The sequence below is a fragment of the Hypomesus nipponensis genome, chromosome 18 (genome assembly GCF_054491055.1).
Source record: "Hypomesus nipponensis isolate SF chromosome 18, ASM5449105v1, whole genome shotgun sequence".
NCBI classification, from domain to species: Eukaryota; Metazoa; Chordata; class Actinopteri; order Osmeriformes; family Osmeridae; genus Hypomesus; species Hypomesus nipponensis.
The window spans coordinates 5,652,501-5,679,579 of NC_140378.1; the positions used below are offsets into that span (position 1 = coordinate 5,652,501).

The following is a 27,079-nucleotide window of genomic DNA, read 5'->3' on the forward strand; positions in this document are numbered from 1 at the left end:
AACACTCAAACATCTCTCTCTGTCTCTTTCTCTCTCTCTATATATATACAAATGCCTTTTAAGTCTCACGCACATCTGCCCTTCACAATAATGATTGATGGGCTGCGTGTCGCATATTGAAACTGCTGCAATCCTCAAGTCAGTCTCTAGCCTGCCTCACATGATGCAACAGAATAATCCATCTTCAGGACTGAAGAGGAAACGACACCTTCCATGAGTAATCAAACGCTCAATGTGACGTGAGCTGGAATAAGAGAAACAGAGAGAGAACTCCATCTCAATGGGACTGTAACCCATGCAGGAGAGGCAGGATTCGTGTTCCCCATCCCCCTGAGTCACAGCTGAATAGGACTGGAAAGCCTTTCATACTGACGGCGGCTTGGATATGTGCAAGAGAGACGAGCACTGTCTCCGATTCACCTAGTCCCACAAAAATGCCCAACGACGACAATGTCCCCGTGACTCCTTCATCTTAGGCTTTGTAGGAGCACAGCGCTAAGCGCTAGGACAAGGCCGCCCTGCAAAGAACCAAACAATGGCCAGAAACGTGAGGCGGCGGCGCGGTGGAGCGGGGGGCCGCGCAGAAACAAAAGAGGCAGAAACCTGAGAGTGGGAGAGGGGTTGGGTGGGGGGCAGGGCTTGAGGCTATGAATGAAGTCTGTTGTGCCCACCGGTGGGTCTCCGTCGGGGCATTCTCGCCCCGCTCCAGGATCCATGCGTATTTCAGTCACATGGAGGACTCATGGAGCTCCTCCGCTCCTCCGACACAAACCAGCCATTCTCTGCTGGGAGTGAGGGATTTTTCATGCCCCCCCCCCCCCCCCCCCCAGTGATTCAAAGCTGTTAATGACTGGGAATGTAGTTGCGCCACGTAGCTCGGGTTGTAACACCGCTATTTCTGTTTCTACACCATTCCCCTTTGCACATGCTTTAATTCCCTCCGCAGGCGCTTGGATCAGTTGACAGGCCTGTTCCTGGTTGCAGCAAGCAGACTAAGCACCTGGACCTGCGTGACCCCAGCCTGTTTGGGGTCGCACACCTCAGGAGGCCCGCGGGTTAAGCAGCTCGGCTCGGAAAGCCGAGGTAACCTGGGTGGTGCTGCCGCGCTACACGCCCCGCTTCCGGAACGCCGAGGCCCAGGGAGCACACACACGTGACTCTCCGTGTCACAACCCGTCTGACGACGGCACGGTTCGGCCAGGAGAGGGACAGGCTTAGCCCGACGGGAACACCTGGAGCCTTTTTACTTTTTGCTCCCTGGGAGAAAAAGGCAGAGAGAAGGGAGAGAAAGAGAAGAGAGAGAGAGAGAGAGGAAGAACACACACTGTGTTGACAGTGGCGACCGTAGGCCCACTTGCATGACCCCCCTCCCGATGGCGTGGTGTGGCGTGCGTGCCTGAAGTGTGGCAAGCAAAGGCGAGCGAGCGGGCTTTAGCTGTGGACGACCACGAGGCGGTTGGTCGTTGGGATTAGATTACAGTAATCTATGGGAGCTCAGACTAACGAGATGGGCTGCTGGAAAAGGGCAGATCTCACCCGGATTATCACCCGGGCTACTGGGCCAAGTTCAATGAGCATCACAGACTCCAGTTAGGATCTCTGACAGGTCTGGGCTCTGCCTACTGTAACTACACAGGCCTGGGCTCTGCCTACTGTAACCACACAGGCCTGGGCTCTGCCTACTGTAACTACACAGGTCTGGGCTCTGCCTACTGTAACTACACAGGTCTGGGCTCTGCCTACTGTAACTACACAGGCCTGGGCTCTGCCTACTGTAACTACACAGGTCTGGGCTCTGCCTACTGTAACTACACAGGCCTGGGCTCTGCCTACTGTAACTACACAGGCCTGGGCTCTGCCTACTGTAACTACACAGGCCTGGGCTCTGCCTACTGTAACTACACAGGCCTGGGCTCTGCCTACTGTAACTACACAGGTCTGGGCTCTGCCTACTGTAACTACACAGGCCTGGGCTCTGCCTACTGTAACTACACAGGTCTGGGCTCTGCCTACTGTAACTACACAGGCCTGGGCTCTGCCTACTGTAACTACACAGGCCTGGGCTCTGCCTACTGTAACTACATAGGTCTGGGCTCTGCCTACTGTAACCAAACAGGCCTGGGCTCTGCCTACTGTAACCAAACAGGCCTGGGCTCTGCCTACTGTAACCAAACAGGCCTGTGTCTCTTACTGAGGTCAATAGGTCATGAAGTGGGCCTCTTACAGTCTGCATTTAGATATGGAACATGTCCAGACTCATATACATAAGAAAATATGTATAAACAGGACTTCCATGAGTTATGATATCACCTTTTTGCCTTTTCTACTGTATCCATTTGCTGACTATGCTTGGCCATGTAAGGAGATGTTCTGTGTATACTATATTTCTATCCATTGTATATAAGGATGGTTGTGAACCATGTGCCTTACTCATCTGACCACTCTGTCGTGGAAAGGTCACATGATCCGAGCAGCTTGTTTTATTAAACAAAGTCAACTCTTTTTTATTGTCGTGCTCTTTCCAGCCAGCCTTCTGTCAGATCTCATCAAACACCCAGGAGATCCCCAGGTGATAAACAATATGCATCGTGATCATACCACAGTTATCGTACTCCTCGCACTTCCTGTCTACTGACTGGCCGAGATTCCGAACACCTGGGTGCAAAGGAGCAATGACAATAGTTTCCAATGCTCCATTAACCCCTGAACGATCCAGTCTGGGCTGTCTGGGTCTGGACAGTGGAAGAGAAGTTTGATCAACGTTTATAGATATGTCTAATAATCCTTATAGGCTTCATCTTAATCACAATCTTGGTGAAGGATGATTCATGACGTTCAAATACATCATTCAAACAAACAGATACATAGATAAACGAAGACCTAAATTCATTCATCAGTGCCAAATCCGAGGACACATGAGTGAAGAGGCTGAACCTAAATGCTTCCCTTGAGGCTCCGGTCGGTCACTCCAGCAAGGCTCACCATTGGGCTACGGCGACCATGTGACCACTGTTCATCAGCGGTGCCTCACAGGGACAGTCAGAATCAAAGGGCTGTGCTAGGGCGTACGTGGCCTCTGGTTCGCCTGGGGTGACCGTCGTGTCTGCTCTATCTGGTCCCATTGATTCTCCTCTCCACTGGGGATCTAGTCCAGTTCCACTATCCCTAATTTGACTCTCGAATCGATAGTGGATGCTTCCCCCCCCCCCCCCCCCCCCCACACTCATTTTGTTCTTGCTGCCCTTGCTGTTCCATGTGAATCAGCCCCGACTGATCCCACTGGGCAACAGACAAACCCATAATCCAGGCTAGGTCAGTTTATGGCTGCTACAGTGTCTGACCTGGGACGCCTTGTGTGAATGGCGGGATCATGACGTCAATGTCAGCCCGTAATCCCACTTCTGTTGAGCGCCTCCTGTCTTTGGGGGGTGGAAATGCTGCTTGTGGACACAAACAGTGATATGGATACCCATATCACACTCCAAAAACCTCTGTTAAAGAGAACCCTTTATGTGTATAGAGTGTGCTGATGTGTGTGTGTGTATAAGGCGCTCCTAAACCTCTGTGTTCATAAGCATCTGCCTCAGCCTTTGTAAACACTGACCCTCCGGGAGCCCTCCCTCCCTCCCTCTCTGGGCTTCTAGGAAGAAACAATGAAATCACTGCGTCCATCGGGTCGTATCCTGGCAACCTGCACTGCTGCGGTTAAGCGGCCCTAAATGCCATTCCACCGGCCCAAACTGGAACTTCTGATGTCTTCATCATGGGCAGGTTAGTTCTGCTACAATACCCATTATCTCCATTCAGCCTGGCTGCCAGTCTGTCCGTCCGTCCATCCGTCCGTCCCTCCCCCCCCCCCCCCCCGGCCTGCGAAGGCCAGTCTGGAAGGACAGGGTTGAACCAGTCAGGATTCTGCCGCCTGAGTTGTGCTGTCTGTGCAGGGTTTTTGTTCCAGCCTGACAGGCACCCACTGTAATTAACTCCCTGGATCACTGTGTGTATACTCGCCCCCACGGACAAAGGGGAGAGAGAAGGGGTGAGAGAGGGAGAGAGTGTGTGTGTGTGAGAGAGAAAAAGATGTACAGTGACATACAGATGCACAAACGCACACACTCTGCACTTCCTCGTACAACACACACAAATGAATGTCTCGGGGTAATGAACGCGGTTCATTACAGCAGAAAGGCGAGAGGGATATATGGCTTTGGCCTTTCACCACGGTAGAAGAATCTGGAAAGAGGGCTGGTGGCCACACTGTGAGCTTTTCTTTCCCTCTCCTTCAGGCTCCATTAGAAGGACTAGTTCCAGTTCTGGGGGACCTGTGTGGGTCTCCTCGTCTGGCAAGGCGAGAGCGTGTGTGTTTGTATGTGGACGGGTGAAGGTGCTTCATTTTAATACTTGGGACTTTAAAAAGTCCCTTTGTTTCGCAAATGCAAACTGATGCAAACGATGGCCTATTACCATGTTGGAAAAGCACCAAATTTCATAAGGCTGCACCAAAAGAATTCATAAGGCTGCACCAAAAGAATAAAGGTGCCTATGTTGTGGGTTTTCAAGACCACAACACCTACATAAAACAGAATACTTGGTGATATGGGATACAGTATGACTATTCATCATTTGCCTGTTGTTGGTTTATTGCTGACTCCCTCCCGAAGAGAGTTTATTGTCGCACCACATAGCCCAACTCTGTGTGCTCTTCTACCATGAGATAGATTTGGGCTCAGCTCTATTTATGTTGTGCTGAAGTAAGAGTCTGGAAAACTATTTGTGCACAGAGGCACATTCCAAACATTTGTTCCAGCCACACCTGCGTCCACCTTGACAACAACTGATGCTGACTGCAATTATAAATCACATTCATTATCCTTTGTGGAAAGCATCATTATCATCGATGCCAACACTGTCATAATGCCCAACCCCTGTCACATCTGGTTCAGCTACATTGATGTGACACAGAAGCCATTTTCCACTTGCTAAACTGAATTATAACTGACTGTACGGTTGTGTAGAAGAGCCATTAAATCAATCTCAATGTGTGTGCATGCAACTGGGGTTGTGTGAGAATGTGTTTATGTATGCATGTGTGTGTGTGTGTGTGTGTGGTGTTTGTGTGTGTTAAGTTAGCATCGGCCGCACAGCCACTCTGGGAGCGATGCCATGGTAATCCTCTGTTTGGCTCCTCTCTCCCTCTCTCTCTCTCTCTCCCTACCTGACTCCCTGCCTCTCTCACCCTCCCTCCCTGCCTCTCTCACCCTCCCTCCCAGTTTCTGTCCCTCCCTCGCATTCAGCCTCCCCATTCCTCTCCCTTCTGCTCTCTCTCTCTCTCTCTCTCTCTCCTCCTCTCTCTCTCCTCCCCCCTCCTCCCCCCCTCTCTCTCCTCCCCCCCTCTCTCTCCTCCCCCCCTCTCTCTCTCTCCTCCCCTCACCCCCTGCCTTCCCTCCCTCCCTCTCATACTGCCTTGCTTGGTCTCCCTCACCTGGTGTCACACTGTCTCTCTGCCTCCCCCTTCGGTAGCATGATAAACAGTCTAATAGGCCAGTGCAGGCAGGGCCAGCCTACAAGCACTCTGCGGCAAGAACCTGCAAAGCATGTCCTGGAATTACATTCATGTGTTCGTTCCTGGCATCCACTCGCAGCAAGAGCTTCCAACACTTCAGACATTTCTGTGACCTATTTATCATATTGGTCATAACGTAGAAGTGAGCCCATGTCTTACATGTGTGGGGGTCAGATGGCTGAGGGGTTAGGGAATCGGGCTGTTAATCAGAAGGTTGCCAGTTCGATTCCCGGCGGTGCCAAATGACATTGTGTACTTGGGCAAGCACTTCACCCTACTTGCCTCGGGCAAGTACAGGGAGGCAAGCTACTTGCTGTTGCTCTGGATAAGAGCGTCTGCTAAATGACAATGGGAACCATGTCCACAAACGTGGAGTCAGTGTTTAAGGGACCGGAGCAGGGCTATGCTTGTCCTTCACGTCCAACCTACCACACTTTGTGGGAGGCACTGGTGGAACTGGCAGAGCGAGTGATTTGACATCCTTGTGACATGGTCTGTTGAACGAGAACAGGTTGCTTTTACTGCCTGGCAGGAAGGAGGAACGATCTTGTAAAAGCTCTCTGGTTTCCATAGCTGGCTGGGTCGCCCTGCTGCCTGTCATGGGGGTGTTGGCTCAAGCTGCAGGCTTAGCTGCTGATATAAAGCAGGGCCAGGAGTGTGTGTGTGTGATTTAGTAGCTGTGGTAAGATGGAGAAAGGTGAGGGGGCAGGCTGGTCATTAGTCCGACAAACATAAGGATTACCCTGGGCTGTTGTGGGCATTCGCCTCCAAACATCTACACACGATGTTAGACAGGCTAGCCTTTCCACACAATGCTAGCAAAGAAATCAGCAAGCCGTTCTCTCTCTCACTCTCAATCTGACAGACTCATTCATTGTAATGGTCTCCCACACATCGAGCCCGACTTTGTTGGACAATGTTGCCTATTCGTTTTACAGTCTCATGAATCCCGGCCTGTATGTCACAGAAGGACACGTTCAGGCCCTGCTATTTCTTCTCCCTCCGCATTGGTATTTGATAGCCTCCTTAAAGCATAGTGGGTTGCCATTGTCGAGCAGCCTCTTTATGTTTAGTGAGATCCAGTGGGACTCAGAAGGTTGTGTAGGTGTCTGGTCACGCCAACAGCATTAGATTTATTCTCACGTCATCGTAAAGTCTGTGAAGAATGGGCAATTGTTAGGGTTAGGGTCTTTTTCATGGTTGTTGGTTTTACTTTTGCCAGCTGACCTTCAAAACGTACGTTATCTGATCAACCAATGAATGTTTTAGCACGACTAATGGGCTGATAGGATAAATGATTGACGGTGCCGTATCTGACTAAGCGGTTCACTGCTAGAGCCATTTTCAGACACCCGAATTGGGCACTTGCCACAAGGCTGGCGGCCACAAGCAAAACTGAAACTATTAAGTCTCATCAGCTGACTTCACCCACGGTATGTCGTGCAAATATTATTCAACCCTTTCCTGGAGAAAAAAATAAGCTGACCGCATTTGTTACATTCCAGTAAACAAAGGTAATAAGTGGAAGCAAAAACGAGTAGGACACAAGCGATTGAACCATACCGTTTCCCTGGACGCCTCAGTTATTGCCTGCCTGAAACCTCTAGAAGTGGAACTAAATGAGCCCTGCCCTCTCGCTTCTCCTCTAGTTCGGTGTTCCAGCGTTCAGCCCGAATGCATCAACAAGTGTTTCTGCTCTTCTTTTCACTCTGCCAGCCTTCATCAGGCTGCAACCTCAACATGAAAAGCAGGTAGACAACAGACAGAATCTTTCCCAAGGAGGGGAGAGAGAGAGAGAATTCAATAGAGACAAAACATATATCTGCCAATGAGGTTAAGGGAGACAGTAATATGTTCACTGAAGGGTAATGTGGAACCCTCTCTTCCCTTTTTTATCTGTGAGATGTGACATTTAGGCCTAAACCGGTTCCAGAAGGTCACAGTGGGTAATATAGTTATAAGAGGATTTTTATTGATCCCTAGACTCAAGCAGATCTCCTCACCTGAAGTTCACACCAGGCCACCTCCACCCAGGTCTCCGTGTCCAGGCCTTTGTAAACGGTCTTAAAGGCTCCCCTGCCCAGCTCAATGTCAAACTTGAGGAAGCGCCCCCCTGGCGAGGTGGCCACGGCCTTCATCTCGGCCTCCTCCTCCAGCTCCCGGTCCCTCTCCTTCCCCCGCTGCGGCGGCGAGGACATGGACGCCTCCTTGCCGGGCTCCTGGGCGGAGCCGGCGTCGTGTCCGAGGACGGCGGAGGCGGAGGCGGTGCCCTGCGGCTGGGCCCCGCCGGCAAACACCGAGTCTGTGGAGCACAGCTCGAGGCGGGGGGCCGCCGCGGCCTCCTCCGCCTCGTCCTCCTCCTCGCAGATCTCCACGCTCTTCCGGAAGAAGCGCTTCTCTCGCCTCAGCCTCGGGCCGTGGGCCGCCGGGGACGAGGGCGTGGAGAGGGACAGCGGTCGTGCTGCCGTCTCCTCCTCCCGGGCGCTGCCCGTGCCCTCTCCTCCTCCTCCGCCCCCGCCCCCGCCCCCGCCTCCTCCTCCTGCCCTGGGTCCCACTCCCTCGGCAATCCTCTCCTGGGTCTGAGAGGAGGGGAAGTCGGAGGGGGTGCTTCGCGTCCTCTCCCTCTCCCGTCCGGCCCGGCCCTCCGACTCCGCCTCCTCCTCCCTCGGTCCATCGGGCTTCTCCGAGGAGTCCTCGGTGCCCGTGGGCTCGCCAGGGTCAGTCGCCATAGGGAATGTCCGCTCCCGCTTCTCCGCCCCCCCCTCCTCCTCCTAACCCCTGGTTCTCTGTCAGTCCCCGTCTCTCTCTCTTTCGGTGGTCACCCTCCTACCCCTTGTTGTCTATGTGACACGCTCGTCCAGTGCTGCCGGTGAATCGGGATCCCTCCTTCGCCAAAGTGGACTCTCTCCCGATCTCTCTCCTAACCTTGTTTGGTTAACTGGGGCATGCGATGACAAGCCGAGAGCTTTTCTCTCGCCAGAACTAGTTCTCTGTGTTGAGCATCCTTCTCCCCATCGTCTGTGTGCATCTTCCCCAGCCAGCCAGGCCGGTGAACTCAGTCCCCGATGGGAGAAACTCCTCCCCTCATCTGACCCAGGCAGAAACACTCTAGCTCAGAGGAGGGTCCTTCAAGGTTTTGTATGAAAAGTTCCCCAAGGCCCTGTCCTGAAAGCACAACGTGTTCACGGTCCTCAGGTAAATCCTGCAAAGAAATGACAACACGTGAATGAGTGCATGAGAAACAAGGTCAACATATAGCAACCCCTTCGTGTTCATTTTAAAACTGTGGAGAATGGATTTCCTGGAGTTGGTTTGCAGGAGAGACAAGTCGAGGCGGAGGACAGCACGACCTCTGTGGGAGTGAGAGAACATCAAGGAAATGCTTTACATAAATAAGAGTTTCTAAACTATTTTTTGTTCGTAGAGCAGCAGTCTGCTCGCACATTAGCAACCTCCACTGCGCCAGCAGGTTTTCATGGAGCTCACAGACATTTCCCAAGTGTCTAATTAATCAAAAGTATTCATGCTGTTCTACTTAATAGCTGAATTGGTACTCCTGCAGATCGCTTGGTCCATGGTAAATGACTGAATCCCATCCTAATAATGTATGATTCTGGACCATATGCAACAATCTGCCAGGGATTCTGATTCAAGTTTTGAACCCACCCCTAAGTGGGTCGGGGAAAGGCTGGGATTAAGTGGGAAGCCTCCATTCATTAGATCCTGAAATATCCCCCAATTGGCCTTTTTCCATTGTTTGTGGGCAAATGTCCACTGTAAGGGGATTAATTGGCTTGTGTTCATTGGTCTTGGGTGGCAGGCACGGACAGCACCTCTGGTGCCCATGTATGGGGAGCCCTGAGAGAAGGTCCTCAAACACTGGAACCAAAGCTCCCATTAAATCGGCTCATAAATTCCCAAACACAAGCTTACTCTTTGTTATAGGGCATACTGTGCTGCACTTGCAACCTTCGAGGTTTCAACTAAGAGTTCCATCATAGAAAGAGGGAGGAGTTTGTTTCTGAGTGTCTTGCATCTTCAGCTGTGGTGGTCAAAGGGTCCATTAGGCAATGAGGAGCTGTCATTTGGAGTGCTAGATTCTGATGATAAATGGATGGGCCAGTACCGTTCATCATGACTCATTGATGAGTGGGGGGGGTTGAGAAATACAACTACACAGAACGCTGGTGATCTGGGAGTGCTGCACTCTTCAGACATTATTACCTGTAGACACCATCACAATAATGAGGATGAGATATTCTCTATCAATTTGTAAACGTCTGGTCGTGATCTGGTCGTCTTTTATTAAGACTGGACCAGCTGAGGGAATTTCAGTTGGCCCCCATTATGTTGTTTTCAGCTAAACAGGGTGTTAACAGCTAGTGAAACAGATTTTCTACACACACACACACACACACACACACACACGTGCAACGGGAGCAACACTTGAACAGATACACACATACACCTCCCTAAAGGTGAGGTAGCAATATACCCCTGCTTCGTTGTAAGTCAATCTCACTGTGTGTGTGTGCATGCGTGTGTGCTTCCCCTCTGGTGATGTGATGATATTTGCCTCTGTATCACCTCCATCTGTCCCTGAGTGTCAGGTCTTCCCTCAGACGGCCAATATATGCCGAGCCCCCGGCTGCTGGCTCTATTCAATCACAGATTATTGAATGGCTTGACTGACAGCCCGGGAGCTGGAGAGGATGCTGGCTGACTGATATGATCCACTTGGTCATGTTGTCTAAGGTGCAAGTGGGCCACAACACAGAGAAGCTGCTCAATTATGCTGCTTGGATACCATAAGATACCTCTTTAATATAGGAATGATAACCTAATATTGATATGATGTCATGCTAGCAATTGATAACATACCCTTGGACCTCTCAAGACACCTCCACTTCCTCACATTCCAGCTTTAACTGACTGCATAGGTATGGGCATTAAAGGCCCCCTATGGGTTACAGAGCTATTTTATAGTAATTTTACAGTAATTTGAGCAAGGCATGAATATTTGAATTTTACTGTATGTAAAAATGAGATCATACTTGTTGGTTTTCTTGAAAAATATGACTATGAATCTTATTTAGCAGTAAATTTGATGGGGATCTATGACTTCCGTTTCTACAGCAACTAAATATTCTGACTGCAACTGGATGTTTTTTATCTTTGTTGAGGGAACGGATTTCATCAGTGTGCTGTGGTCATAATGGACTTGGTGAGGGGGGCGCAATGTCATCATGACATTGTTGATGTCATAGCATTGGCTCCTGCTATGAACAACTGCAAAAAAAAATCCACTGTGAACGACAAGGTAGAGACAGAAGCTCTCAGTACCCATTATCTCATTTAAAACGCCATCATTAGCCTTTAAGTCAAGCATGCCCTTTCTCAATTGAACTGAAGGGAATCCAAGCTGCAATGCTAATACCCGTCAGTCAAATTAGAGAGACAATAGGTTCAAGGTGGGAAACATGAGTGCTTCTGATAGGGTGGGACTATTTAAGAAGAAGAGAATGTGAAGAGGAGACTTCCCGTTGAGCTACATTCACAACACAGGAGCAAGAATAAGTAGAGGCTATTCTAGTTTAAAGCAATATGAAATACGACTGTAACTATTGAAGACAGATTGCTTTTCAGTTGGACTAGCAGTAATGTACACAGACGCTAAACAGAAACAATCCTATGTTACCAATTATGACTGGAAAAACTTACAGGAATCACATCAATGAATCCTAGTCAAATGGTACTTGATATTAGTCTCAATCAATATCATAAACAAACTTCAGTCAGAAACTTAAAATGACCTAGTGGGCCACGGAGGGGACAAACTGTACTAAGAGGCGGGAAAGGTAACAGCGGATGGGAAGTCAGGGGTCAAGAGGGAAAAACAACAGGCGATAAAGAGGGGGAAGTTCTCCTTTAAACAAGAGCTTATGTGGCACTGTCCCCAGGGCAAGGAGTTCCCATGAAAGCCACATACCGGACAGAGTTATCACAGTACATCAAACACATTCAGTCACATCTCTCTCACACACACACACACACCCACATTCTCTCTCTCAAACACACACACACAGGAACAATTTCAAACACACGCTCACAGAATCATGCATGGGCACCTGTACACACGCACAAACAAGCACGCACAAAATGTTTGTCCCTTTACAAAAAAAAGAATTGATGTCCAAGACAATTTCCTGACAAAAGGACAAATGACTGCCGATGCGAGAAAACCATGGTGGTCAACTGTACTGAACTGTCCAGTGAGCAGCAATGTGGTGGATATCCACCAATCATATTGCATCCTCTCATGTCTTATCCCAGGTCTCCAGTCACCCTTGAGATTCTGGAACTGTATGTGCCTAGACGTGATAGAGAAGAACACCAGACATGCTGAAGTCTGCCTGCCCTCCACCCTGCTGCAGGCCCCCAAGCAAGCACAACACCTGCAGTCTGCTTTATGAACCTTGTCTAATCATTTTTGAAATGCACTGCAAAAAAAAAAAAAATACACCTTCAGCCTAGACTACTGGTTCCCCAAACGTATCTCGCTTTAAACATGACAGTGAGACTTCAGACTCAAAAACTTTGTGGAAATAAACCGGGAGTTTACCAACTGCTCCCTGTGTTCTGTGCTCTCTATACTGCAGACGCAGACAATCCCAGTCCCAGTGTTCTGGTCTCTCACACACACAGAGATACTAAACTCCAAACATAACAAACACGCAGCTCCATCGCGTCCTCTTTCTGCCTCTCTCCTTTTTTTTTTTTTCTCCATCCCTCACTTCATGGGCATACACACATTAATCCCCTGGGACTGAGCGGCCTCTGTAGATTTAGTCAGGCAGACAAAGGAGGAGCCAGGGGACTGTGTGTGTGTGTGTGTGTGTGTGTGTGTGTGTGTGTGTGTGTGTGTGTGTGTGTGTGTGTGTGTGTGTGCAGGCAGACTGCACTCTGTGGGCAGACTGAGACGTTTTGGCGGTAGAGGGGGGGACATGATGTTGATGAAAAGTGTGAATAAAAAAGGGAGGCAGGAAGGGATTGGGGAGGGTGGCATGAAAGTTCTAAACTGTGACCAGAGAGGGGGGGGGGGTGGAAGGGATGGGAAAATGTGTGTGTGAAAGAGAACAAGAGGGAAATAAAGAGAGGGGGATGGCACAGACACAAAGGGGTTGTGGGGGGATTTTCGCTGATAAAATATGTGCCAGTGTTTGTGTAAATGAAAGCAGTGAATATATTTCTGGTTGAGCAAAAACAACTACAGGCCGGGACACTCCAAAAGTTAGAGTCCAATAGCGTATTATTACTTCTGGAGGTCTAGTGTTGACTGCTTGATTGGAAAAATGAGTAAAGAGGTGAAGCTGGCAGGATGGATGCATGTTAAGCTTTTCTTGTTTCCCCCTCTTGATTAATCATGGGAACCCTGACTGATGATGCTGTACCAAGCTGGACTATTTGTTTGACTTGAGAAAGAGAAAAGAAAGGAACTCTGAATTCTATTAATAACAATACATTGTATTTGTAGTGTGCCTTAATTGCACTCAGTGCTAAATTGTAAATTGTAAACTATATAGTAAGCCAATTGACATATCTTAATGTTGGTACAAAGACATCAAGGTTGGAGTAGGGCTTTGGTTCAAGTGTTATGTAAGCCTATCTGTTCCATGGTTTTTCCACCCTACAGCCCAAATCATAACCTGAGCATACCTGTATACTTCACACCTAATTTCCTTTAAGCTAAATACTCTTTAACGTTAGCATTGATCCCTCAAAGATTAAATACTGTGAAAGAATCAAGATCAAAGTTCAAACTGTACACTTGGCACATTTTGTTTCTTCTGACTCAATGGTCTAGACTGGATGTTGAGTTTCAGGAGGAAAAACACAAACTTCAACTTGAATCAAACAACATAATTGTTTCAGTTCCATTAGGGAAGCCCAGGGCTGAAACACAAAAAGTACTGTCCGATCCAGGTCAAGCATGTGAAAGAGTGAGTGTAGGTAACACACACAGTAGAAACTGTTCACACAGAGACAGAGGGGAAAACTATTATCTAACGCCACTTTATTCTGCTTTTCTATCATTCAACAGTGCTCGCTCTCTCTCTCTCTCTTTGTCTCTCTCTTTCAATCTCTCTCTCTCTCTCTCTCTAAACAGACTGCCTAATCCAGGTAAGAGTCCCTTAATCAGTGGACGCCTGTCGATGATGAGTCAGGATTACACGTTACTAAAGTGGCTTACAACTCCAGAAGCCACGCATCCAGCTCAGCCCCTTCTACGGCTGCATATGATAATAGCACAGAGCTGAACAGAGCCTTTTATTAGATATCAATTTGGCAACAGGGGTTTATAAAAACACACTAATTGCAATGGTTTTTACTTTGAACTCGTCAGCAGATTTGACATCAGGCAGTCTGCTGACGATTTAGCCCAGTGTCAACATGACAATCTGTGGAGACATTTAAGAATGCACTCAAGCATGTCATTATACCTTTAGGCCTATACTCCGACAAAAATCAAAGACCAACGTGGTTTTGATAAGCGGGTATGACTGTTGAATGGGGAGATTTTGAATGTTTGAATGTTTTTTCGTGAATATCCTCACGAAGAAATACGATGAAATAAAGAATGCATTTTTCTTGTTTTACGGTTGCTGTAGGCCTAATCACTTCAGAACCACGTTGCCATGCCATCTACTATGCCATCTTTGCCATCTTTTTGGCAGTTCACACAGCAATGCATCCTGTGCACGGCGGTTTCCATTGGCTAGTTGGTGCACTCCAGAAACGCCTATTTCTAAGCGGTAAATGATAATGTGCCGGTTAGCTTTAGGACAATCACGGTGGGTGAGTATTTATTTAGCCAAGAGACAGACATGCGACAGTGAAAATAAGGAAACACCGAGTTCAGTGTGCACTAGTACTATGTGGACACAACAGATCTAATTTCACGACAAGCTATTGGTTTGCTAAATTTCTACAGCACTAGATTCATATTCACACTTGTCGGGATTCCTTAGAATGTAACCTATTATAATAGATAGTTGGGAAATGATCTGTTCATACCGATTAAATCTTTAAAATAATTACCGAATAATACGTTACAACTATTTTTATAATGAATTCTGTTGACAACAAACCTCTAATTTCCACACGGATGTCAAGTTAAGAATTCCATCATCAATACATTACAGGCGTTAATTGTAACAATATATCAAGTTGAAGAGTACTTACCAAAATGTAACATATTGCTGTTGTCTGTTGTGATTTAGGCAAACGGCTAGCCCGGTTAGCAATGACTAGCTATACAACTAGCTATTCTCTATATACAAATGATTTAGCGTTACAACGGCCTTCACGTTGGAATTTATCTGCAATTATTTAGATAAAATAATTACATTCAATTAAGCATGAATATAACTCGCATTTATATACTTCCTTTGACGTTTTTGGGCTTCTACTGGTTCTGTAGGTAAGTCCTGGTTTAAAAATCCCCATTCGAGTCGTCTGGTCTCGATATGTTCGAGCTGGCGGTCTACGTGCTTCCATTCAGATGATGCTTGCCTTTCTTTCGATTTACAGATTTTCTTTACCCACTCGTCGATTTGGCGACTGAATGTATAAATGTTTACATGCAGATACATTTAAAAATGAAATTATGTACATTATATACAACACGCGAGTCACACGGCCATCTGTATACAAGGTGTAACTGTATGCGCTTGCTTGCCTCTTCGTTTCTAACGACAGTGGAGAGGCACTTGCCACGGGCTCATCCCAAATGCGCACGAGATCGCTTTTAGATCTGACCACAAGAGGGCAGCGGCTAACATGCAATTTGCAATGGTTTACATTTCGTTTAATCCCAAATTAAATAAAGGATTGGGATCTTACGCAAATTGGTAATCGTGAATTTTTACACCTCAGCACTCTGAATGCACACATAGTGATATTTAAAACCTAACATATTATTTAAATGCATTGTCTAATGTATTTAATACAATTACAGGAATTTCCATTCTAATCCTAACTCCCAACCTATCAAAGGAGAATCAAGGGTTTGCATTATTGTCATTTTCGATTGCTTCACAAACTAAAATGCAACATTCTTATGAATACAAACAGGGCTCTGCCTATTGGATAATCTTGAGTGAACCATGAATGAACCGAATAACCCCAACTGTTGTCGCCCCCTGTCGGATGTATAAGAACAGTCATCTTTTTCCAGTAGGCTGTTTTATGAGCCGAGAAAGCCTGTGAACCTGAGGTAATTTAACTAAATAAGAGTTGGGGGACATCTTTAAGACAGTAAGATACATTTTATCAGAATTTAAAATAAGCACACAAAAACACTACAAACAAGACAATGCCAGGGACCGATATTGACAATTGCATTAATAGTATTATTCATTTATGATATTTTATCTTATTTATGTCGGCATAAATATATGATAGATATATTTGACTGAGTTTGTGTGTGCACGTGTAGTTACAAACAATGTCTCCAAGACTCCACATAACATCTGTAAACATTGATGGCAGTTTATCTATAAATCAATTGATGACACAATATGTAATGGGTATAATGGTATAATATTAATAGGTTTCTCTGCACTACACAAGACAAGATCCTGCCTCAACTCTTATATACAGTATATATACTGTTGGAAGCATCAGTCCTCCGAAAAATGACAGTCTTATCAAAAACATATCCTATAACCATAAATATTTGTTCACAATGGCATCTTTGGAACTCTCACACACAAGTTGTCACATTTGAGGCTGTACCTAGAACATATCTTCCTCTATAACGGCTCCTATGTCACACATTTCCCTTTCTACATTGTCATCTGGTTTGTGTGTTCGGTGAGTACTATCAAGAAACCTATTTAATCCACAAGTTTGAAGTTGTTAGCAGTCAGCTCCAGCATTTTTCACAGTAAGTCTACAGAAGTCCATGGTAGACGAAACATAACTGGACCCATGTTTGAAATAATGTAAAAGAAGTATTCTCTGGGACTTCCAAATTGTTTTTAAACCTGGCACAGCTTCAGTTGTGCCACTGTAATTGTCAATATGACTAACTCCTCTTCTGTGCAGTGCAGTTCCTAATATTGGTACAACAAAGGGCTTAGCTCTCCAACGGAGCTCGTAGGGGAATACATCCATCCATCTCCAGAGATTCAGGCCAGCCTTCATACTTGTTGCTGTTCTTACTGTTCTTCATACGCTATAGGAAGGAAAGAGAGCAATGAAAAGAAAGAAAGGGTTCAACTACCACAAACAAGATGACCATATTTTCATTTGTACAAACTGCAATCTGTTTTCATTATTTATTCTGCCATATCCGAGACCTCAATGACATACAATAAACCTGTTGTGCAGACTACAGGTAATCCACAGTAACACTGAAAGCCCTCTCCCAACCAGGAAACTACCACCTATCATTTCCTATTTACATGTTTAACTAAAGAAGTCACACAGTCCACCAGACTTTCCCTCCAAAGTGAAAATGGAGGCAAAGTAGATGAGCCTGTCCAACACCTTGTTATGCAGAAGCAGCATGAGCGGCGGTTGGAATTTTCTACCTGCTCAAACGGACTCTTGTTCTCGATGCCCTTGGCTCCCACAAACACCCAGCTGTCTCTGAAGGCCAGCTCCTTCACCACCGTGCTGCCCAGCTCCTCAAAGAGCCGGCGCGCCTCATCGTTCAACCTATCGAACAGCCAGGAACCAGGGCACAATCAGGCCATGTTTTTGCTCCCCATTTGTGAATACATTTCAGTATATGCAAAGGGATAAAAAAAAATCCTAAATTGTCCATGACATACATACACATATATATTTGTATATACATACAGTGATATTGTGTTTTAATGTGTAGAATGGTGTATCCAAGTGCTTCATTGTGTGATAGAATACAAATATATACACAATGACACTTATAGGGGGACTTGTTGGTTAGTTGTAACTGATTTAACTACTTGTACTCACTGGAAATTATATAATTGTTGCTTGCTTTCCTACAGATACACTCTTGCACTTTTGAGGTTCATGCTGTTTAATTTGTTATTTGTTTAACTACATGCTCTTGTGTTTCTTCCCATTGGCACTTATTTGCTTATCCCAATGTATGCTCATGCTTTGGCTACCCGCAATGTTTTTGTTGTTGTCCCATTGTTAATGATCATTGGCCTATGCACTTTTTGTAAAGCTCTCTCTTGGAAGTTTGGATAAAAGTGTCTGCTAAATGAATACATGTAATGTAAATACACTGTTTAGAAAATGTAATTGAAAAATGTGTAATAGAAAATTGTGTTTTATGAAGATGTATCACTGTGGGGAGAATGTTTTTGTTTTGCAACATTTTCAAAACAGCTTCCGTGTGTGGGGGTGTTCTGGAGGGTTGGGGGGTCATACTTTGTAGCTGCATCATCAAAGGAGGCCACAAACACAAGCGTTCCCTCATGCAGTGGTCGGAGATACTTCAACAGGTCGTTCACATCTGTAAGTGGTAAATAAGACAGGCTTACTTACTCAGTATATTTTATGTATTAGTTCTGTCTATCCATGCGTGTGCGCATATATATATATATATAATCATTTTTTTTATAGCTGCATAATATACATCAAAGTCACCTCCTGCCCACATGTCAAAGGATTTTGAGTCCAAGAGCTCTCCAGTTACTCCTGTAGGTAAATAGATTAGTCAATACAAAAGCACTGATCATTAAGATATGAAATAAAAAACACACAAGATAAGATTAAGGCTGTTGGAAAGAATGTGTACCATTTACTAAAGCGACGTTTAGTCCTCGGCCAACGTTGTTTTTGACACTGCTCACAAGCCTGAGGAACAGAAGTGCAAGAGGTTAGACAGGAACTGAGAGAACAGTTAACTAGTAATAGTATTGTATCCTAGGGACTGGAGGGTAAAACACTGGACAGCTCAAACTGAAGATACATGGACACGCGGGCACACTGAGGGGAGGAGAAAGTGACAAACACCCATGGAGTTAAGGAGAGCAAGGCAAAATACTTGCATTCAGCTCCTCAGGCAGGTTTAATGCCTGGTTACGGTGGCAGAGAGAGAAAGAGGGAAATGAGAAAGTAAAATTGAGTGGTGGAGGAATGGAGATAAATTCATATTGGTTCTCACATTTTGTCCTCCAGGCATATTTTGGGTCCGATGACATTAGCAGCTCCGGAGACCAGGCGGAAGGCCAGGTGTTTTTGGGGGCATGGGGCTGACAAGCCACACTTGTACTTGCGTGGTCGAGACTCTGAGAGAAGAGGAAACTATTACATTTAAATTCCGTTATCACAGACCAACACCAAAACTAGGAATCTAATACTGAGTCACAGATAGTGGGTGCGGCATTTAAGGGAAATAGATAGTAGATAATGAGGGACTTGGTCAATAACAACAACACTTTCAGCTACTGGTTGCACTATCAGTAACATCGCACTGTACCTCACCACCAGGCTCCTGTATGGTTATTGACATAGTTACTGATCTACAATTTTTGCACTTTTGTACTGTACTCCACTTAGGTTAGAATAGGTTATAGGGTTGAAATGGTTTAATGTGCATTTAGGGTTAGTATAGTGTATTATTTATTGTTATCTGTAATCTAGGAAGTTTTAGTATTAGGGTTAGTATAGTCGATTATTTATTGCTATCTGTCTATTTAGGAAGTTTCACTTATTTAAGCTCAGCATAGATGTAAATTATGTTCTGTGTACTTATATGCTATGTTATGCCAGGTGCTTGCGTTGTCTTAAGAATTTCAGTGCCCAGTCTGACCTTGCGTTGTTCTGTGTACCTGACAAATAAAAGACTTGAACTTGAACAACCTCCTCCACTTACCAGTGGTTGGCTCCTCGTTGGTCCCTGTCAAAAGAAAATAAGACCAACAATCTTGTCATCTGACATGCCATACATAATCAGCCATTGCCAATACATATCAGCCAGGGGCCTGTGTTATGGTACCTGTGAAGAGGTGTCGCACCACTGTACCACTGTCCCCTCCGAGAATGGAACTGGCCAAAACCCAAGTGAGTCCCACCAAAAGAAGTACAGCGACAGCTCGCAGTGGCCCTGTTACACGGGAAAAACATTCAAATAAGTTACCAATATAGCACTAACTTACTCTCTTCTGCACATGCACGCAATCTCACACACACGAGAGCATTTATGTATTTGGTGTGTAGACCCACCTGCCAATCTCATTTTAAGCGTCTCTGAAGAACTGAGAGGTCAAACAAGAAGAATCCTGAAAGGATACAAACAAACACGATCGTAAAATGTATCGAACTCAAGTCTCAAGACATTGTGGCATGCAAGATGGCTCCATGTTTTCGTCATGGCAAAAAAGTGAAAATCCAAGACACCAAACAATCATCGACTAACGGGCACTATGTACAATGCATATGCTTCAATTTAACACGGTGAATTTGTAATCTAGCTAATTTGCTTACCTGCTTTCCTGAAGCAAAGATTCTTCCGTTTCCACGCTTTATTAAGCAGCTCACGCCAGAACCTGTAGGCTACTATTGTTTTACAACCTCATCGGTAGGCTACTTTATTCGCGTTCTTTTGCGATACCAATGAAGCCCAAACTCCCAATAATATTGGAAGCTTATATTATCTATTTGGGTACCTAGTCGATCCTCTAGGCGAATCACACAACTTCCATTTGATTACACATGACAGATGTTTATTCTATCACTGTTCTTTGCCGTCTTCCGGACTAGTTTCTCGGCTGAGCAGCCTATTTATAGTGACGTCACGTGTGTATGGAGTCTGCGCAGTAGGCGTACATTTATTATGCACGTACAGGCTGTGATTACGTCACATCATAAGCCTTTACATTTTATCATTAACAACAGAGCAGAGGCCCGTTATATTAATAACATTAAATAATCTCCTGTCTCCACTTGCCAGAGTTCGTAAAATAATGTCAGTCCCATGCAATCACAAGCATCAATAGCAATGTACAGTCTTAATCAATTAATAATCAAATAAACCTGTGAAATAGCTTTTGTGGACCAACTGAACGGTATTAGACTATTTGAGATAGGGATATCTCACCCAACAACTGCGAAATTGTTATTGGCTACTGTTAACCATAATTATCTTACAATAAAGATGCAGATGCAATGCAAACGACAGAAGCCAATATTAACCCTTGCAGGCAACCTTACTCATTGTATGTACGGTATTGGCTACATTAGCTTTACTAAAAGAAAAGTAATTTTGAATGTAAAAAAAATTACATATATCCCTATATGTAAATGAAAACTGTTAGGAAGGACTGTCGTGCAATGGACAGTGGCGCTGTAAGGCCAAATAGTGTCTTAGTGCCAAATAGTTATGGAGGATTATAAGGGCCAAAACTAAATAAATAAATATTATAACACAAAGCTTAAATAAATGACTAATTATATAAAGTAATGCCTAATTGACAGACAAAATATATAAATTACTAATTAAATGAGACACTAAATATATAAATGTTACATGTATTTGTGTGTGTATATATATATATATATATATTTACGTTTTAATGTGTTCACATTTATTTATTTATACTTACATTTATTTATTTTTACTTACATTTATCCACGGTGTCCTACGTGACGTCACAATGCCATTCCGAAGGAAGGACGCGTCCGTCGCTATGCCGACCTTAAATTCCTGAGTTATCTACGTGTGCAAGCAGAAAATTGTCATGGTTGCTATACTGGTTAGGTAGGAAGTTTTGTATTTAGGCTTATTTAAACCAGTTTATTCTACTCTACTATTTAAAGTTTAACCTTGACAGTTTCCTGCTAGCACGAATATCCATTGTTTTAGACAGTTCATAGATTGGTTCATAGTTTCATTAGCCCCCGACATATTTTAAATATCATTTTTTTATTTATCTTCCTAAAACCCACTACAGGACACTATTTAAAAGGACATTTCCAAAAAAAAAACTAATGGGGGAAGACCCCCTTAGTTTTGCTGGGTCACAGGATTTTTTTTATTTTTTATCTAGGGGTTTAGCCCCCCCAAAGGTGGGAACCTAGATTCGCCCCTGGTCCTTATAAATAGCGTGAGCTAAACATAGGCCGGCCAGAGCACCCAGTGCTTAGAATGTAAGAGCGTAGATGTAGTATTAACTTTGTCGACATCAAATTCAAGTTTTTTCAGATGTGAATCAGATGGTGAGAAGTCCCCAACTAATTTACTGGAGATGTTGTGGCACATCATTTGCTGTCAGTGTTCTCCAATGTTTGATTCTCCAATGATAATCTGGGAAAACCAAATTATTTACAAATACATAAGCAGTCATTATTTGTCATTTTAACGTGTTTCAGTCAAAGGCACAATATTTTCTGTAGAATTAGGCTAATGAAACTGTCGGCTGTCACGAGCATCACCAAGGAACGCGTGCACTGTGCACATCCTGATTCCTGGCTGATCTCAACCAAGATGGCAGCTTCCAGTGCAGTGCTATCGATGTCCAAACTCTTAAAACCAATCTGGGGCAGACAATTGGCGAATTCAGCTAAAGTAAGACGGCTTGTATAGACTATCATGATTGTCAACATTGAAGTGACAGTAGAGTCTTACAAACATAATGCAGATTTGGAAAAATCAAAGACAAGGTCATTTACTTTACTAGCTAGCACTAGCTGGCCTAGCCTGACAGCTTTCTAGCTGTTTTAAAGGTTGAACCACAGCGTGTAGGTAGTTCGCTAACTGTAGTGTACAGGAGGTATTACATTGCTAGTGCTACCTTGCTTTGCTGTTGTAAGTAACGCTAGCTAGTTGTGTAGGTACGGAACAGCTCTCTTTAGTGCTGCTTTGCTACTAACAGTCCACAGTTAATGGCATCAAGCCAAACGCTATCAACGATGGTAATCTTGACAGCTGGTTACGTTGTAGCTAATTTATAGACGTTTAACAGCACCGAACAAATCGTTATCCCTTTTTCAACATTTTCAGATTTATGGAGCGACACTGACCAGTCACAGGGAGAAGTCATCAAGCTATGTGAGTGACTGTGATGAAGCAGAAAAAGCGTAAACACCAAGCAACCCAGGGGGATTTGGACAGTGTGCTCTAGGGTTGCATACGTTTCCAAAATTTAAGCTATCAATACCGTTTAATGAATGAATAGTAATAAAACTGGCAAATGTCTCACCCAAGCTTTACTATCAACCTGTTAGGTTACTTGTTAGAAAAACACTTGTGACACTCCACTCTCCAAAACCTCAACCTTTCTGTAATGTCGTGTAGACATGGATACTTTACATTACATTTAGTCATTTAGCAGACGCTCTTATCCAGAGCGACTTACAGTAAGTACAGGGACATTCCCCCCAAGGCAAGTAGGGTGAAGTGCCTTGCCCAAGGACAGGTCACGTTGGCATGGCCTGGAATTGAACCGGCAACCTTCTGAGTAATAGCCCAACTTAGTTTGTGTTCTTTCTTCTATTAGCCAACTTTTTCTGTAAAACAAATGTTCACCTTTTAACATGAGCCAACATATTTAACTGGGGTAAAACACATCTGTCCTCTTTTTGGAAGAGAGATTTTACCAGCTTCTGTTAATGGTTTTTGGACTTTCTGTTTATGCTATCCTTCTGACTGACCATATTGTTCTGACTTTCCTTGGTGTCTATCTTCAACAAGCAGAGAGATAATATTGTAAGTAGCCTGATTACAATACATTCAGCCCTTAAAAAAAAATTAACATGTCTCCATGCTCCAAAAAGACATATATTGTATTGATATTGATGTCTCATGTCTATGCTTCAGCCTCCACCTGCTAAGTATGGTGGGAGACACACAGTGACCCTGATCCCAGGAGACGGCATTGGACCAGAGCTGCTCAACCACGTCCGGGAGCTCTTTAGGTCAGCCAGTCCTAACAGTGTTTACAAAGTCTCTTAAGAGTCACACAAGCCTATTATCAAGTTTGTAAAGGTTTCTAATGTGTCTTGTGTCGGTTGCTACGTTGAGTGCTTTCAGGTTCAGGCTTAAGCGTTAAGCGTGCTTGTTCTGTGGCGGCTACAGGTTCAGTTGCGTGCCAGTGGACTTTGAGGTGGTCAACGTCAACTCCTCATTAACCACAGAGGATGACATTGACAACGCCATCACCGCCATTCGACGCAATGGTGTGGCTCTCAAAGGTTAGCGAACAGATGCCTCTGACAGTGCAGCCTCCAAGCAAGGGAGTTGATGAGTTATTTATCGTTTTTTGGTTCTCTGCCATGTATTTATAATGATCTTTTTAGGTAATATTGAGACCAACCACACCATGCCGCCCGCTCACAAATCAAGGAACAACCTCCTACGGTGAGTTATGAGTTACATTAACTGAGACTGTAGACATGCCTCTTCACCTACTTATACAGGGAACGGTCTAAACACTGTCTCCCTGCTTGCGTGTGCTCCGACAGCACCAGCCTGGACCTGTATGCTAATGTGATGCACTGTCAGTCCCTGCCTGGAGTCCAGACTCGCCACAAGAACATCGACATCATGATCATCAGGGAGAACACAGAGGGGGAGTACAGTAGTCTGGAGCACGAGGTTAGGCTACATCTAGTCCTCGTCCATCTCCAGTCGTCCAGCCTGCACCTTGTTCTCTTGGTTTAGAGTCTTTCATATGTGCTAACCTTCTGCTCTCTCTCTCTCTCTCTCTCTCTCTCTCTCTCTCTCTCTCTCTCTCTCTCTCTCTCTCTCTCTCTTGTGTGTGTGCGCCTCCTGCAGAGTGTGTCTGGAGTGGTGGAATGTCTCAAGATCATCACAAGGAATAACTCCCTGAGGATCGCAGAGTACGCCTTCAAACTGGCCAGGGAGAAAGGGCGGCGCAGGGTCACTGCCGTCCATAAGGCCAACATCATGTGAGTCAGGCAGGCAGCCAGACAAGCAGACAGCCAGACTGTGCTCCTTCAGGAGCTGTCTCTTGCTGCGCCTCAGCAATAGCAGACGTGTTAAAGACTTTTGTGCTCCTGAACGCTCCCCGTTCTCCACACTGACAGGAAGCTGGGCGACGGCTTGTTCCTGCAGTGCTGCAGGGAGGTTGCCTCAGGTTATCCAGACATCGCCTTCGACAGCATGATAGTCGACAACACCACCATGCAGGTTTGTCCTACCCCCTCCAAGCCAGAGTGGGATGTTGGCCCCAAAATGGCTCCTGTGCCATTCTGCTTCATTCACTGTTTCCTCTCGCTATGGTCTAGCTGGTGTCCAAGCCTGAGCAGTTTGATGTGATGGTGATGCCCAACCTGTATGGGAACGTGGTCAGCAATGTGTGTGCCGGCCTGGTGGGAGGGCCAGGGCTGGTGCCCGGGGCCAACTACGGCCGAGACTACGCCGTCTTCGAAACAGTGAGTCAGATGGATGTTTCACAACACGGTGTCAAATTCCACTTTAGAGGGAGATGAAATGCTTTGAGACGCAAAAGACTTTCTCACAACACATAAGATGTATTGATGTAGCCGGATGTACTTTCGTGAAATGTGCTCTTCTCTGTTGATCTCTCTCTCTCTCTGTTGCGTCTGTTTGTCTTTTCTCTCTCTGTTAGGCCACAAGGAACACTGGGAAGAGTATTGCCAACAGGAACATTGCCAACCCCACGGCCATGCTGCTGGCTAGCTGCATGATGCTCGATCACCTGAAGTGAGTTCTTATTTTATCACACCTCCTCCCTGCACAATACCTCAGATTGACGGCATGCTTTTGCTTTCGTTTTTTGTTCTTTGTACGACCAATAATTTAAGCCGTGTTAATTCGTTCACGTTTTGAACTAATTAATCGCTGTTTTTATCAGTCGGCAAGACAGCTTACTGAAGTAGGTCAGGTGAGGCCCCTGACTTCATATTTCTTTGTGTTTCTCCAGGCTGTATGACTACGCAACTATGATCCGGAACGCGGTGCTGTCCACCATGAATGTAACCAGGGTAACTAGCTCATGACCTCCTCTGCTAACTTGCCACCGTCCATCCCCCCACTGACACTCAGGACACTGTATTTAAGTCGTAAATGCAAAATATGGTTTTTATCTGCAGAGCTCAAGAACAGACACAGCCACTAAGACAGGCATTATTGGTGGACTTTCATTTGACAGCTTCCAGAGAGTTCTCTACTTATGGGGTTGAAAATAAACACAGATCTGATGTCAGACTGCATATGACATATGTTCTCTCTTGGATCTCTCTGTTTTCAGTTGGGTTTTGACAGGACATGTGATGCAGCCATTCTAACTAGTGCAGTCGGTGTGATGATGCTTATTATTGTTTGTCCCTGCAGTTGCACACGGTGGACATCGGAGGGCAGGGCACCACTTCTGAGGTGGTGCAGTCCATCATGAGGAACATCCAGAGCAAGGGACCTCTCACCACAGAGTTTTAAACAAACACACACAGCTACACAATGCTGTGTCTGAGGACACGGCAAACCTTGTATGTGTTTGGAACAACTGTGTGTGCCCAGAGAACAGGTCTGCATGTCTGTATCTGTAACGTGACAGTCCCTTCCTTTATTGGTGTTAACTTCAAAACGGTTCATGTCACAAAAGTCACTTCACAGTGTAATAGTTGTCACATGTTGCTCTCAATGTCTGACCATTCATGATTTAAAAATAATTTTACAATGTCTGCCTTTAAGTGAATTATCTCTTGGGTTATTCTCAAACGGTTAGGCCCAGACATGGAGCCTCTTGTCTCCTGAGAATGCCCACATTCTGGGGTCATGCTATAAAATCTGTTCTGACAAACTTCAGTGATAAAGAAACAAGGACCCATTTTGTGGTACCATTTAGGTAACACATAATGGTAGCACATTACAAGGATCACTTTTAGCTGGGTGTTTTGTTCAGATCAAATCTTGGTTTTATTGCATAGGTTCTGACCTGTACACTGCTTACTCATTCCATGTTCCCTATCAGCTATTCTTATCAGCTTGCTGCTAACAGCATCTTGCTGCTAACTAAGATAACCTTGTAAACAGTCTTATCATTTTATGACTATTATTATATTTTGTTTACCTGTGATTCACTTGCAATTCAAGGCCTACTTTTACATTACCTTTTAAGTTTTGTTGTACTTCATTTACTGTTACATCTGCACATCCTCTTCAGATCACATGGCGTTAACGTCGAAACGGTTATTTTCAATTTTAAGTTAACGCCAGGCACTGACAACATTTATCTAGTGTACCTCTTTGTCATAGTCATAATGTTAACTCTTATGTGCAGCCTGTGTATAAACTGTGATACACCCAGATAATCTTGTCTTTGGTCCATACCTCTTCTAAATTATTATTGTAAATGTAATCAACTTTATTAAAGCTGTGGGCATATATTATCAATGAACATTATCTATTCCACATGGATTCGTAAGGATTTTTCTAGGTCAATGAAGTATGAAGACATACATTGGTGTATCGGTAATTAATCAGAGGCTGTATTCACCTAGAATGCAAAATGACTCAAATGAGCAAAGAAGGGT

At 45.1% G+C, this 27,079-nt stretch overlaps 3 protein-coding genes across 6 annotated transcripts in view; 1 reads left to right on the forward strand and 2 right to left on the reverse strand.

Moving 5' to 3' along the window:
- The window catches only part of wnk3 (WNK lysine deficient protein kinase 3), a 39,273-nt gene extending 23,944 nt beyond the window's left edge, over positions 1–15,329 (reverse strand). For all 4 annotated transcript variants that reach the window (XM_084679296.1, XM_084679298.1, XM_084679297.1 and 1 more), the window contains exons 1-2: positions 14,804–15,329; positions 7,564–8,762 (exon numbers count right to left, since the gene is read on the reverse strand). In XM_084679296.1, coding sequence (XP_084535422.1) covers positions 7,564–8,289 — 726 coding nt within the window. In that variant the 5' untranslated portion in view covers positions 8,290–8,762; positions 14,804–15,329. The remainder of the gene's footprint in view (positions 1–7,563; positions 8,763–14,803) is intronic.
- A 539-nt stretch (positions 15,330–15,868) lies between these two features.
- Positions 15,869–20,350, reverse strand: fam3a (FAM3 metabolism regulating signaling molecule A). Its single transcript, XM_084680164.1, has 10 exons — positions 20,051–20,350; positions 19,790–19,845; positions 19,563–19,670; positions 19,440–19,463; positions 18,729–18,852; positions 18,360–18,418; positions 18,209–18,259; positions 17,990–18,074; positions 17,158–17,284; positions 15,869–16,799 (listed from the first exon to the last, which is right to left on the reverse strand). Exons 2-10 carry the CDS (start codon positions 19,800–19,802, stop codon positions 16,701–16,703), a joined length of 690 nt encoding a protein of 229 aa, XP_084536290.1. The 5' UTR covers positions 19,803–19,845; positions 20,051–20,350; the 3' UTR covers positions 15,869–16,700.
- Positions 20,351–22,010: 1,660 nt separating this feature from the next.
- On the forward strand, positions 22,011–26,943 carry idh3g (isocitrate dehydrogenase (NAD(+)) 3 non-catalytic subunit gamma). The gene is made up of 13 exons (XM_084680165.1): positions 22,011–22,130; positions 22,566–22,613; positions 23,256–23,270; positions 23,382–23,479; positions 23,640–23,755; positions 23,861–23,921; positions 24,026–24,158; positions 24,339–24,472; positions 24,611–24,713; positions 24,812–24,958; positions 25,156–25,250; positions 25,471–25,531; positions 25,881–26,943. Exons 1-13 carry the CDS (start codon positions 22,050–22,052, stop codon positions 25,980–25,982), a joined length of 1,194 nt encoding a protein of 397 aa, XP_084536291.1. The 5' UTR covers positions 22,011–22,049; the 3' UTR covers positions 25,983–26,943.
- Positions 26,944–27,079: the final 136 nt, after the last annotated feature.

What these genes read in the sequence shown, in the direction of transcription:
- fam3a (XM_084680164.1), bottom strand. An exon ending in AAACGTCGCTTTAGTAAATG is followed by an intron (nt 18,260 to 18,359) that starts GTACACATTCTT and finishes ATTTACCTACAG; the next exon opens with GAGTAACTGGAGAGCTCTTG. An exon ending in CTTTGACATGTGGGCAGGAG is followed by an intron (nt 18,075 to 18,208) that starts GTGACTTTGATG and finishes TACCACTTACAG; the next exon opens with ATGTGAACGACCTGTTGAAG.
- idh3g (XM_084680165.1), top strand. Translation starts at nt 22,050, where the DNA reads ATGGCAGCTTCCAGTGCAGTGCTATCGATGTCCAAACTCTTAAAACCA. An exon ending in CACGTCCGGGAGCTCTTTAG is followed by an intron (nt 23,480 to 23,639) that starts GTCAGCCAGTCC and finishes TGGCGGCTACAG; the next exon opens with GTTCAGTTGCGTGCCAGTGG. An exon ending in TCAAGGAACAACCTCCTACG is followed by an intron (nt 23,922 to 24,025) that starts GTGAGTTATGAG and finishes GTGCTCCGACAG; the next exon opens with CACCAGCCTGGACCTGTATG.